Source organism: Perissodus microlepis, chromosome 18 (genome assembly GCF_051167445.1).
Source record: "Perissodus microlepis isolate ML-2025 ecotype Zambia chromosome 18, ASM5116744v1, whole genome shotgun sequence".
In the NCBI taxonomy this organism is placed as follows: Eukaryota; Metazoa; Chordata; class Actinopteri; order Cichliformes; family Cichlidae; genus Perissodus; species Perissodus microlepis.
The window spans coordinates 18,164,238-18,178,650 of NC_140478.1; the positions used below are offsets into that span (position 1 = coordinate 18,164,238).

Consider the following 14,413-nt stretch of genomic DNA (forward strand, 5'->3'; position numbering starts at 1 on the left):
TGTAAAGTACATTCATGTAAATGCAGGATTACTTGCATCCTGCCTGAACACTGTATTGATTTGTATCTCTTTCTTTTTTTCTTTTCTCCACAGGACAACAAAGTGAACGGTGTAACTGATTCTACACGAATCATGGGCTACTCCTTCCTCTACCCTTCTGTCATCCCTTGTCCCTATGTGCAGACAGTCACTCTAACCCCTCAGGATGAGTTCTTCATTCTCGGTAGCCGTGGCCTGTGGGATGCTGTGTCCCCCACAGAGGCGGTGGAGGCTGTTCGGAATGTCCCCGATGGCCTGGCTGCTGCTAAAAAGCTTTGCACATTGGCGCAGGGCTACGGCTGCACCGACAGCCTCAGCGCCGTCGTTGTGCAGCTCAATGTGAGTGAAGACTGCTGTTCCTGCTGTTGTTCTGACCCTCCCCAGCCACCTCCCAGTCCAGGCTTGGGACCTTATCCTCCATCGTCCTCTGCCATCAAGGAGAGACCCTCAGACGGCTCCCTCCCTGTTCCCCCCTCCTCCTGTAGTGAAATTAGCAGTGAGATTAGCACCAGTGAGATGAGCAGTGAGGTGGGCTCTACCGCCTCATCGGACGAGCCTCCACAGAGCTCCTTGGTCCTACTGCAAGAGCAGTCCCACCACCCTCACCTTCACTTGCACCATCAGGCCCACTTGCTGCCTCTACAGCACCAGCAGGCTCACACAAGTACCCAGCCCTGCCACTATCTTTTCCCGGGTTCAGAGCTGCCTTCATCCCGAAGCTGCTGTGCCCTCCACCCTGCCTGCTTAGCACACTCCTTTCAGAGGCAGCTCTCTAGTGCCACTTTCTCCAGCGCCCTTTCTGACAACGGGCTGGACAGCGAGGATGAAGAGCCCATCGCTGGGGTTTTCTCTAACGGTAGCCGTGTGGAAGTAGAGGCAGATGTTCACTGCCTGAAAGCACAGTCCTGCTTGTCCTCATCACCCAAAACACCCGTACCCTCATCCTCCAGTCAGGAACGCAACCTGCTCACACTTCCCCCACCTCCTCCACCACCGTGCACCCCAGAGCCCCTAGAGGAGGGGATTGACATGAGCCAAGGGGAGGCTGAGAACGGGCTTGAAAGGGATGAGTCATGGCCGGGAGCTGGAGTGGGATGCGGGGATGGAGGGAAGCTAGCAGGCAAGAGAAGGGTTAATGGGTCCGTGGCACAGCAGGAAAAGAGCCACAACCTTATTGAGGTGGCTGCTGATGCTCCCTCCAAGAAGTCCGGGGGTTACTTCACAGCTCCAGCCCAACCTGACCCAGACGACCAGTTCATCATCCCACCCGAGCTGGAGGAAGAGGTGAAGGAAATCATGAAGCAGCATCAGCAGAAACAGCAGAAGCCTGCTGGGACAGATCAACCCACAGACTACTATGACACCCCTCTCTGAACAGCAGTACCAACTTTGGCCTCATCCTCTTTACGTGAACTAAACTGGTCTGATTTTCCTACACATGGACACAAACAAATGAGATTTGGCGAGAGGCTGTAAAATGCACACTGAAAAGTTTCATCAAGCTTTTTCTGTGTAGTCTCTCTTCTCCACGCAGCCCTGTCATTGGAGAGAAATGCACTGTAACCCGCTCCAGTTATAGAATAAAACAAGCAAATGAGCCCTTTAATGATACTCAATCCTCTTGAAAAGCCTATGGACGCAGCTCCAAGTGTCCATGGTCGTGCCCTTCTCACAGACTGTGGAACATTTATTTTTTACATTAGACAACCAGCTGAGTATGTAATCAACACTAGTCTCTTTGCTATAGCATTAGCTTGCCACAACACTTGTTAATATAAATAACAATTCAATGGTTTGTTTGTTTGTTTTTTAAAGAACTTACCATATCTTTTAATGTGAAAGCAGTGAAGTTTCTGGAAGAACTTTTTAAAAGCAGAGACACATAATCTTTTTATTATCAGTGAACTATGTTGAATGGTACACCAATAATACCACATCTAACTGTTGTAGATAGGGCACTTACAATACTGTATTTCTTCAGTAAATCATGGCTCTTGGCCTGTAAAATGGCATAGTAATTTTTTTGTAGAAATTTTCAATACTAACTCCTAGGAGTTGCATACTCTTTATGGTGACTCAGTCACTTTTACTAATCTTCTCTGAGAGAAATGGTGATTTTTTTTCTCCAATGATTGTAAATAAGAGAAATGTTGTATACTGAGGCTTTTAAAGGAACTGTATGTCGGTGAAGGTTTTAGTGGCGAGGAGGATGCGTTTGTTTGCAGTTATGGAGGTGTCACCCTCCCTTTCCCCTTTATCTTACAGTTTAAGCCCACGCACACACACACACAGACACACAAATGTAAATGTGCAGTAGCAGGTCAGAAAACCCAACATTCCATGCAGTATAACTACACTAAGTGGCTCTGGTTTGCTCCACTCCAATTGTGATGTCCTGTAGTCATCACTGCATCTCCTGAACACTAATAGACCGATCTTTGCATGCACACACACACCCATGCAGACATGACATGCATACAAGCACACATACACAGACACTTGGTTGATATTAGTCCCACCTCCCTCCTACAGTAACTGTTATCACCGGCATGACTGTGTCAAGTTCAGTAATACAAACAAATATATCCACATGGAAAAGAAACAACACAAATGTTCCTGTCTTTGGTATAATAAATTTTAAATTTGTGAATATACCTCATGTTGTCTAGGACTGTTTTTTAACAAATGAATTCATACATAAAATCAGATTATCATGATTTTTTATTAATTTTTTTGATACACTAATAATGATGCATCGCTCTGCTGTGTTTCCACTGAATGATCAGTAAGGGGCAGTCTAATGTAATATTTTGATCCAGTACAGAATACAAAAGTCTTATTTCTATATCATCAAAAGCCTTGTTTTTTTACAGTATTTAGCAGGGAAATTTTTTTTTAAACATTTTCAACTATTTTACTCATTTTTTGTTTGTTTTTGCTGTGTTCTTCTGTTCACCAAGTTGTCATTGTGAAGTTCAAGGTCTGCCTCTTGAAGTCTCTAATTAGCATGTGAGTTCAGGATGACGGCGTTATTATTATTATTATTCGTGCGTTTTTTATACTTTTTCTTCACGCAGATGACACTGACTACTGTAACTACCAACATTACTCCCAGTACAGATAGAGAAGAGGCAAGTGCAAGGGTGGTTTTGTCACTGTTGGACCCTCTGTGCTGACATCTGTCCCCGTAGTACCACCAGTCGTCACCCACGTCACACCTGGACACCAGAGGAAAAGGATGAACATGAGAGACAGAAAACATACTTGAAGGTTTACCCAGTATTCACCACGTAGCTGATCGTGATGGTGGAAATTAGAGAAGGCTAAAGGTACAACTGAAACATTTGTGTGTTATTTGTATTTTAAATGTTGAATACCATTAGGTCTTCAAGGGAATACAAACAGGCATTTTGTGAAATACGCTCATACATTTACAAGGAGTTACATGAATCTGGTACCACTTTCATGACCACATTGTAAATATGTAACTAGAATCAAAGAAACAATGAGTAACATCTTCCTGAGCTCTGTCCAAAGGTAACAAAGTTAACAAGTAGAACTAGCAAAAAAACAGTAAAAAAAACCTGAAATCTGGCATGACCTATATAATTTTGATTTGATGTGTAACAGGTTGTTTGACTGTCCAAACTACTCAAGCGCTTGACACTCTTAATGTGCTTGCTGACAGGACATAATTAGTTCACAGTGATATAAAACACAATATGAGAGGTTCAGTAGCACCTCTCAATCTTTTTTCTAAATAGGTGCACTTAAAACAAGTGTTCAACTGTTGCCAAAAATGGACAACACATTGATATAATATTAAAGTGTGTTAACGTCCATTTTTTGGTAAATGCCGTGAAGTTAGCATAGTGGATGACATCAAAAGTGCTCACCTGCAAGCAGGTTTGCCTTCATCCACGACACAGACACCGCCATTCTGGCATTGCACATGGTAGCAAACTTCAGAAGGTGTGGTGGTGACAGGCTGTGAAGTTGTAGGAGGCAGGGGCTGGCTCACAGTTAAATGGGACACATCTGAAGAAGAGGAGCAAATGAGACAGCAGGTTAAAGAAACCCACGTGAAAGAGCTAATTGTTTGGATTACCTGCTGTGACCTGATCTGAGGGTTAATAAATCCTAGATGTGATCATGTATGCTGAATTACATAGTCCTACTTGTGCTGCTTGCCGAATTAGCATTACAGAATATGTTCGGATTTACAAAAAATGGTACATTTACAAAATTAAAATGCATCTTGTATATCTGGTGCTTTTACCCTCCATGGTGAGGAGGAAGATTGCATCTCCTCCCTTAATAAAATCTCTGCTTTTAGCTCTGAGGTGGGTGAGATACGCTGCAGTTCCATAGCCTGGCCCTCGGAAATACTTTGATCCGTCTGTATCTGTGACCTCAACGCCGACCTTACGAGGATCATCCCAGAAAAATTCATCAGAGCCTGTTAAAAAGAATATTAAAAGAGTGCAAAAACTGTAATACAGCAAAAAGCCATGATTTCATGATTTGTTTGTAATTTGCAAACAATTTCTGTGACTCTTTTTGAAAAAAGTTGAAATGACTGCACCTGCTGCCTTCATGTTGGGGTCAGTGGTGATGCTGCGCTGGTTGGACATGCGCTTTTGAATATGTGGATGCTGGTCCATTAGCATCATGGTTATCTGTTTCCAAGGACATGGCCATATCTGTCCTGTGTCCCCTTCACGGGCCACCAGATGAGCATAGGCTGACAACTGCCCCTGGTAGCCCTCTCTACCGCTGGGGTAAAGCATAATTTGGAAGGTATAACCCTCTTTAGAGGTGAATAGGGGGCTAAATATAGGTGTGTTTATTGGGGTGTTTTCCATAACATGACTGAAGTTTTTAACTCTCCAAATAAACTCTGGGCAGGTGGTCTCTGAAACGTTGATGTCATCCAAAGACTGTCCACCTAATGGGGGCCCAGCTTCCACTTTGGTCCCTTCAAAGACTACGCGGAATTTCATTTTAGCATCTAGACTGACGTGGTGCAGTTGCCAAAGCTCCTGAGGGGACCCTGTTATGGCACATGAGGTAAATGCACTGAATGTATTAAAAAGCAAGTGTACAAACCTTATATTTCAAGCAATATTCTGACAGTAGATTGCGAACAGAAGATTTCCAAAAATGTCACCTTCTATGGTCTTTATAAGGCGCAGACTTCCATTGGGGTTAGCGTTGTCATACTCTCTGACATAGACCTTCAGTGTGTCACTGGGCCCAGCACTGTTGTAATAGAAGAACTGCAGACATTGGTAGCCTCTTTTGGGGTAAAGCAATCTACTTTCCAGCAGAGCTTTGTCCCCGGTATTGGCTCTGCCGGTGCTGAAGTGCATAAAATACCCAGAGCCTAAAGATATAAGTTTCACTTCATTAATAGGTTCGGTATCTAAGCATGTTTGCACAGTGGATAATAAGACATAAGAGTACTCAAGCCAATCCAAAGCTACAGTGGCTTGCAAAAGTATTCGGCCCCCTTGAACTTTCCCACATTTTGTCACATTACAGCCACAAACATGAATCAATTTTATTGGAATTCCACGTGAAAGACCAAAACAAAGTGGTGCACACGTGAGAAGTGGAACGAAAATCATACATGATTCCAAACATTTTTTACAAATAAATAACTGAAAAGTGGGGTGTGTGTAATTATTCAGCCCCCTTTGGTCTGAGTGCAGTCAGTTGCCCATAGACATTGCCTGATGAGTGCTAATGACTAAATAGAGTGCACCTGTGTGTAATCTAATGTCAGTACAAATACAGCTGCTCTGTGACGGCCTCAGAGGTCGTCTAAGAGAATATTGGGAGCAACAACACCATGAAGTCCAAAGAACACACCAGACAGGTCAGGGATAAAGTTATTGAGAAATTTAAAGCAGGCTTAGGCTACAAAAAGATTTCCCAAGCCTTGAACATCCCACGGAGCACTGTTCAAGCGATCATTCAGAAATGGAAGGAGTATGGCACAACTGTAAACCTACCAAGACAAGGCCGTCCACCTAAACTCACAGGCCGAACAAGGAGAGCGCTGATCAGAAATGCAGCCAAGAGGCCCATGGTGACTCTGGACGAGCTGCAGAGATCTTCAGCTCAGGTGGGGGAATCTGTCCATAGGACAACTATTAGTCGTGCACTGCACAAAGTTGGCCTTTATGGAAGAGTGGCAAGAAGAAAGCCATTGTTAACAGAAAACCATAAGAAGTCCTGTTTGCAGTTTGCAACAAGCCATGTGGGGTCACAGCAAACATGTGGAAGAAGGTGCTCTGGTCAGAAGAGACCAAAATGGAACTTTTTGGCCAAAATGCAAAACGCTGTGTGGCGGAAAACTAACACTGCACATCACTCTGAACACACCATCCCCACTGTCAAATATGGTGGTGGCAGCATCATGCTCTGGGGGTGCTTCTCTTCAGCGGGGACAGGGAAGCTGGTCAGAGTTGATGGGAAGATGAATGGAGCCAAATACAGGGCAATCTTGGAAGAAAACCTCTTGGAGTCTGCAAAAGACTTGAGACTGGGGCGGGGGTTCACCTTCCAGCAGGACAACGACCCTAAACATAAAGCCAGGGCAACAATGGAGTGGTTTAAAACAAAACATATCCATGTGTTAGAATGGCCCAGTCAAAGTCCAGATCTAAATCCAATCAAGAATCTGTGGCAAGATCTGAAAACTGCTGTTCACAAACGCTGTCCATCTCATCTGATTGAGCTGGAGCTGTTTTGCAAAGAAGAATGTGCAAGGATTTCAGTCTCTAGATGTGCAAAGCTGGTAGAGACATACCCTAAAAGACCGGCAGCTGTAATTGCAGCAAAAGGTGGTTCTACAAAGTGCTGACTCGGGGGGCTGAATAATTACGCACACCCCACTGTTCAGTTATTTATTTGTAAAAAATGTTTGGAATCATGTATGATTTTCGTTCCACTTCTCACGTGTACAACACTTTGTGTTTGTCTTTCACGTGGAATTCCAATAAAATTGATTCATGTTTGTGGCTGTAATGTGACAAAATGTGGGAAAGTTCAAGGGGGCCGAATACTTTTGCAAGCCACTGTAAAACTGAAACATAAACTAGTTTCACATTTTACAAGTCTGTCATAAAAAATGTTTAGTGTGATCTCATAAACAAGAGACCACAGTAAATATGTTCACATGTTCCTATGAAGATATTTTTTTCAAATGTTCTATGCAGAGGAGATTTAGTACACTAAGAAGTATCTGAACATTGTTTTAAGAAAGAATTGTAAAAATATGAACCTATCCTTTCATACATTTCATAGTAGATTGTTCTCACCAGTGCATTTGCCCATGTTGGAGTAATCAGTGTCAGGCCCTCCAGTAGCTGTTGTAACCCTGTCCCAATCTGCCTGATCCCCTTGTCCCTGTATCATACCACAGATGTTTTCACGTTCAAAGTCGCACGAGTCCAGAAAGGTGGAACCTTGAGCTGCAGAGCAGATTTCATAAACACACATAAACAAGTGTTGCAGCACTTTGAACCACAATAAACTAGAAAAAAAATCAAGGGACAAGCCATGTCATGAACATCATTATTGATGAATGTCACAAAACATGAAGTTGAACAGATCAGTACTGCAGGTGCAGGACAAGTTGACTTTTATAATGGAGAAAATAAAATAATACTTGTGCACTGACTGCTGAATCTTACTGCAGTTATAGAGGCGGTTCAGCTTGAGCAGGTCACTGTCGCTGAACTCCATACGCTGGCCAATGATGTCACTGAAAGCAGGGATCTTGGTGACGATGGTGGGCTCCGTGCCGTTCTTAAAAGCAGTTTTACTGTAGTGCATCATGGAGCTGTAGTCGTAAGGGACGCCCAAAGAGCTGGAGGTGGTGTCATCATAGGTGTTAAAATTGTGTCCTTTACCTGCAAATTGGACACAAATAAAGGCGCCATTGCAGTTTCATCCATTGTGACATTGCATTACTTATTATTGTATCATCCATATGACTTGGACCATAAATGCTGCTTATCAACAGGTGTCAGAGACTGCTGACTTATCAAAGTACTCATATAACAATACTTGGGTAAACAGGTACGTCATGAAGAAATCACCACATAAAGAGATAAAACTTTATGAGAGGATGAACAGCCAGTGTTTAAAAACTGTAGTTTGGTTGGATGAATAACAGTAGCTATACCCTCTGTAATGCGGTCCCACATGATTTCGACATAATCATCACGGTCTGCCCTGGACTGCTCGTGCCAGAAACCCAGCGCATGAAGGAACTCATGTTCAATGGTGGCAATGCGGTCACAGTTTGTTCCTATAGACAGTCTCTGCTTCCCAACATGCCGGTTGCCAACAGAGGAGAAACAGCTTATGGAAAGAAAATGAGGCTTTTGTGAAGATCAGATAAACTCCCAGTGTCTTCTCTCCAATACTTTTCTGTACTAAAAGTACAGAATAAATACACTCACTGGCCTCTCTGTTAGGTACATCTAATCATCTGCTTCTTAATGCAAATATCTAATCAGCCAATCAAATGGTATCAACTCAGTGCAGTTATGCATGGTCAAGTCAACCAGCTGAAGTTGAACTAAACATTCGGATAAGGTAGAAAGGTAATTTAAATGATTTTGAGTGTCCTGTGGTAGTTGGTGCCGAATGGGCTGGTATGAGTGTTCCAGAAACTGCTGATCTACTGGGATTTTCCCACACAACCATCTCTAGAGTTTAGAGAGAAGTATCCAAAAAAGAGAAATGATGTCAGAGGTCAGAGGAGAATGGCCCGACCTGTTCGACTTGAGAAAAAGGCAACGGTCACTCAATTAAACAATCAAATTATCTCTGAATTGACAACATGTTGAACTTTTAAGCAGATGAGCTACAGCAGTAGCATGCCGAGTACCGCTGCTGTCAGCAGAGAACATGAAAATAGAAAAAACTAGGCAAAACATTGGCTGGTATGATGAGTCTTGATTTCTGATATTGCACTTAGAAAGCCAGGAATATTTCTAGAACCTTATTGAATCTATGCAATAAAGAATCAAGGCACTACTGAAGGGCAAAGGGGAACCAACATGGTACAAGCAACATATACTTAATAGAGTGTCCAGTGAGTGTATATAATCCATCTAAAAAGAGATTTTAGAAGAATACGTTCTTCTTGCCTTACCCATCCCCTTTAAAGACAGAAATGTAGTTTGCTTCTCCGCTCCATGGCTTAAAGTCGATGCAGGTCTTGAGCCGGTACTGCTCAAAGGCCTTGAGAATCACACCTTTTGCATTGATCTCTGTGTACAAAATGAAAAATCAGTTTTATTATAGTTGAAAAAAGTTCTTTACGGTACCTTTTTTTAAGAACAACTGTAAGCCCCTGCTGAGTTATGATTACAGATGACACCCATACCCATATATTTTTGTGAAAGCACAAAAATATTGATAATAAAATGTGTTTAAATATCCAATTTATGACATTTGTTTTTTTTAATCTAAATTTTATCATTAATATTGTTTCCAAAAGCCATTAATAACATTGCATTTAGTCAAAAAGATTTTATTCTTTATTCTATTTTACTCTATTTTTAACTGCTTCAGATCCCATTGGCTTGTTAAGTAATAAAAAAATACATAATCTGAAAAGATTATGTATTTTTTTTCAAGTGCTTGAAAACAAATAACAGGAACAAGATTCATTTTAAAATTAAAATAAAAACATTAAATACTTGTAAACACAGAGCTAATAAAAATAATTCACATTTTCTCATTTATTTTGCTTCATTTATGCCACATGACTGTATATGCAAATATACTGTACTGTAGAGGCTTAAGTATGAAGCTAAATAATTTCAAATTGTAAAGAAAAACCCCCAAACAAACAAAAGGAAAAAAAACAAACTCGCTTTTACCCAAGTCATCTTGCATGTAGTATGGGATTGTCTTTGGCCACCTGTACTCTTCCCCTATTATAGAATTTCGGGGTTGCTTCTGCCACAGCCACAAAGAACAAACCACAAACAAAAGAACAAAATATTGAGCCATTGTTGAACTTTAATCCAATCCATTAATTTGTGTTGTTGGGGAAAGAAGTTCAATTAAGTTACCTCATCAAGAACTATGTCCCCTTCTGCAAGGTTCAACCCTGCCTCTGATGAGATTAAAGCACAAAGAAACTTTAAGAGAACTGAATTTGGAATTTGGAAGAAAAAGAGAACATTTTCTTCTGGGGTTTTTTTTTCTGTTTCTTTTCTAAAATACCTTCATTGATATCAAAAATGTCAAGGTCCCGTCCACCGTCCACATCATAGACTGTAAAAACAAAGTAGTAATTTAACATGAAAATTAGTAAAAAAAAACAAAAAACAAAAACAAAAACAAAAACAGTTAAAGTAGCCTTTGCTTGTTTGAGAAAAAAAACTTACCTAATAATTTTGCTGTTGGCTAAATATTAAAATAAATGAAAAAGGAATAATGGTTATTGATTTTCAAGTGTATAAAAGTCAACTTTCGAGTTCTCTTAAGACCACTTCTGATAATAAAAACTAAACAAAATGACAATTTCTCACCAAGCAGAGTGTGGTACCACAAAGGAGGCATGCAGTGTAAAGGATGAGCACACCTGTAGGTTCCCTTCCTGCCATGCCATAGAATCTCCCTCTACAAGAGTGTCCAAGTAAGACGTACTGAGCTCTGACGGGCATTCAGGAAGAAGAAATCAGAAAAGTGCATTTGGGGTGGAGAAATAAAATGTGTTCACAAGTCAATAACTGACAGAGCTATAATGGGCTCAAGTTAAACTACAACTTCAATCCACTCTGGTATCAGCCAATAAATCTTTGCACATTTGCGAGCAGCAGGCCTGATATAAGACATGTTGAAATTTATAGCAACCTCCTGATCTATGTGTACATTTCTGTTTTCAGGACATGTACTGTTATTATCGATTTCTATCTACACTGCATTAAAGTCAGCAACACTGTGGAGTGCTGCTGACTTCAACTGAGGATATTGTTGGGTGATAGAAGGAATACTTTGAAGATCTCCTTAATTCCACTGACACGTCTTCCATAGAGGAAGACGTGCCAGTGGGAAGACAAGTGTTCTGACTTATGCATTACAGAGGGCAAGGTCACAGCGCAGTTAAGCAACTCCTTGGTGGCAGGCTCCCTGGGATGGATACAGGAGGAACAATGCAGCTTTCGTCCCGGTTGTGGAACACTGGACCAGCTCTTTACCCTCTCGAAAATATTTGTGGATGCATGGGAGTTCACCCAACCACTCTACTTGTGTTTTGTGGACTTAGAGAATGCATTCAACCGTGTCCCTAAGAGTATTCTGTGGGAGCTGCTCCGGGGAGTATAGGCTCTCTGGCCGGTTGTTACGAGCCATTTGGTCCTTATACAATTGTTGCAAGAGCTTGATCCACATAGCTGCCAATAAGTCGGACTCATTCCCAGTGGGTGATGGACCGTTTCTGTTCAGTTGCAAAACGTTTCCACTTGGGTGGTCTCAGGACATCGTCTCTGCTTTTTGCAGATGATGTGGTTCTGTTTGCTTCATTGGGTGGTGGCTTCCAGCTTGCACGTGAGCGGTTTGCAGCCAAGTGAATTAGCACTTCCAAGTCTGGGGCCAGTTGGTCCTCAGCTGGAAAAGGGTGGAGTGCCCACTCCGTGTCAGGAAGAAGGTATTGCCCCGAGTTGAGGAGTTTAAGTTTCTCAGGGTCTTGTTCACGAGCGAAGGAAAAGGGGACCAAGAGATCCACAGACGGATTGATGTTGCAGCTGCAGAGATATGGACGTTGTCCCTGTCTGTTGTGGTGAAGAGAGTATTGAGTACAAAAGCGAAGCTTTCGATTTAGCGGTCAATCTACGTCCCTACCCTTACCTATGGTCATGAGCTCTAGGTAGTGACCGAAAGAATGAGATTGTGGATACAAGCCCAGAAATGAGCTTTCTGCGAAGGGTGGCTGGCCTGTTCCCCCAGACAAACTGGAGGAGGTGGCTGGGGAGACAGAGGACCGGGCTTCACTGCTTGGGCTGCTGCCCCCATGAACGGCCCCGGATAAGTGGAAAATGGATGGGTGATAAATTGATGGATAAAATACACACACATATGCATACACATGCACATACGCACACTCACAAACATAAGAAAACAAAGGGAAAAAAAACATTTATTTCTAACATGCTTTGCCATTAAAAAGTTCGAGCTTTGTGATAAAAGATTTCTAGTTTTAAACATATACTAGTACACTCAATGCTTAATAGTCTTGAGGTTCTTATTGTCACTGAGAATAGCAATGTAGAACTGCAGGCTCTTGTTCTTGTAAACTTTCAGAGAAACACAAAGAGTCTACATCAGAATAGTACAGCAACAGTACTTTTAAAGAAAAACACTGAAAACTACATCTTACAAACACAGCAGTTAAGGACAAACCACAGCTTGGTTGCCATGATGATTACACTACAGCTGTCTTGAAAGCTTAACATTGTGTAATGAATCAACTTAACATTAACAGTCTGATGATTCATTACACAATCTGGTCACCCAATTTTGATGTTATCAGTCCATTGAATGGGTGTTGTCAACAGTAATTAGCCCCATAGATATAAACCAGTATGGACTGTCTACACCTAATACGTGTTATCATCCACTGAATAAACTGAAGCAAGTGTTCTGGTTCAAAACTATAATTAGTCTAAGAGACCACTCCCTTTAAGCTGATACATCATATATATATTCATTCTTAGGTGTGGTGGCAAAATCTAAACCCTTATTATGGAATGGGTACACACTGGTTAGATCAATTCAAACAACAGTAACCTCCATAATTTGTCCACTGTTCAACAATAAATAAGCATTCGTTCATACTCTACACAATTTTTCCTGTTCTTAGTCAAGGAAAACCCAACTACAGTGTGTATCAGTGACAGCTGACATGCTCTGCAGATCATCAGCCTATCTCAAGACTAAACAGACAAACATTTGCAAGCGCTGAAAGTTTCCCATTTGCTAGAATGGAAACCGGACCAGCCTAAAGAAAACCCGCAAAGACCCAGTAAGAACAGGCAAGCTATTGTCTATGATCAAAGTCTGCAGCTTTTGCTGTGAAGAAGCAAGATGCATGAAACCTCACGTAACTGTCTGCAACCAGTGATAAGCCCACTCTTTCATATTCAGTGAGATGTGTTTTCTGCACCAGATCAAACTGTTTAATCATGAATAGTTTTCACTTTCCCTTTTAAAATATGGAAATTATAGTGATAAATGCAAACACTGGTAACATTTAGAGCAGTAATGTGCAACTTTGAAAATAACCGTCACAAATGCAGTCCTTTTTTCTTCTTCTCCCTTTCTAATAGCTGCTGTAATACTTTTGTATATGTTTAGTTAAATTCTTAAAATATGTGACTGAAACCCGGTATTGCCACATCATTAGTTGTACAGTCACATTAACCTATTATACAATCATTTTGTGCTGCATTGTTATCAGAAAGCATAAAGATCTCACTTCTTTTGCAAAATTACTTTTCCAGACCACTAAAAATGAATGCTATTGCCACAGTTATTGTAACAGTTATGAAAATGGCAGAAATCATTAATTTCATCACCTTTAAATTGAATATTTACAAATGTATGTGCATGTCAAACTGCAAGATTGCTTTATTTTGTTCAATCACGGATGCAAGTTGTACTAGAGGACTCGGGTGTTTTACTTGCACCGTCCTGCAGATGGCAATATAGCAAGCTAAAGACCCCTTGCTCTGATCACCGTGGTTCCTTGCATTAAGAAAACATACTTTGGCAATTTCCAAATGAAAGTTTTTCTTTACCACCTTTGAGCAAAGAAATTGCTGTACGGACATACACATTCATGTGTCCTTGATAAGGGTTGTTTCTTTTCAAGTGCATTTCACTGTCCTTGATTGCAGTGGAACTAGGCCAAACAGGGCCAGGCAATCACAAAGCTGTCACACTCATGCAGCCTTTGTGTGCTTTGGTAGTTTTCAGCTATGGTGATTACATATTGATATTTCTTGGCTGCTGCTTTATATTACTTAAAAGAGGAGTTTGTGGGTTAGATAGAACTAATGGAGCTGAACTGATGCACCTCAGACTCTGGCCATATTTGTCCTGTGACTTACAGGCAGCAAAGAGGTAATATTTTATATGCAAAAAATATTCCCGGATGCAGAAAATTAGCAATAATAACACAGAAGTCTGCAGCGCTGTCATTTCCCACAGATGATTTTAGCACTGTATTACATCTCAGAAAATGCCTAATTTGTGACATTAAGACAATAGATGATGGTAGGTGGACAGCTTCTTGGTTGTGTAGAAAAGGCTCATGTGTATCCACTCATGTGGGAGGTAT

General features: G+C 41.4%; 2 protein-coding genes across 2 annotated transcripts in view; one reads left to right on the plus strand and one right to left on the minus strand.

Moving 5' to 3' along the window:
• Positions 1-2,693, plus strand: part of phlpp1 (PH domain and leucine rich repeat protein phosphatase 1) — a 45,977-nt gene extending 43,284 nt beyond the window's left edge. Inside the window, exon 17 of the mRNA XM_084912134.1 lies at positions 94-2,693. Coding sequence (XP_084768260.1) covers positions 94-1,413 — 1,320 coding nt within the window. The 3' untranslated portion in view covers positions 1,414-2,693. The remainder of the gene's footprint in view (positions 1-93) is intronic.
• A 340-nt stretch (positions 2,694-3,033) lies between these two features.
• On the minus strand, positions 3,034-10,679 carry mep1bb (meprin A subunit beta b). Its single transcript, XM_084912135.1, has 14 exons — positions 10,605-10,679; positions 10,461-10,479; positions 10,297-10,347; positions 10,143-10,186; positions 9,948-10,026; positions 9,215-9,332; positions 8,237-8,415; positions 7,743-7,961; positions 7,368-7,520; positions 5,210-5,425; positions 4,625-5,092; positions 4,319-4,498; positions 3,936-4,077; positions 3,034-3,257 (listed from the first exon to the last, which is right to left on the minus strand). Exons 1-14 carry the CDS (start codon positions 10,677-10,679, stop codon positions 3,038-3,040), a joined length of 2,163 nt encoding a protein of 720 aa, XP_084768261.1. The 3' UTR covers positions 3,034-3,037.
• Positions 10,680-14,413: the final 3,734 nt, after the last annotated feature.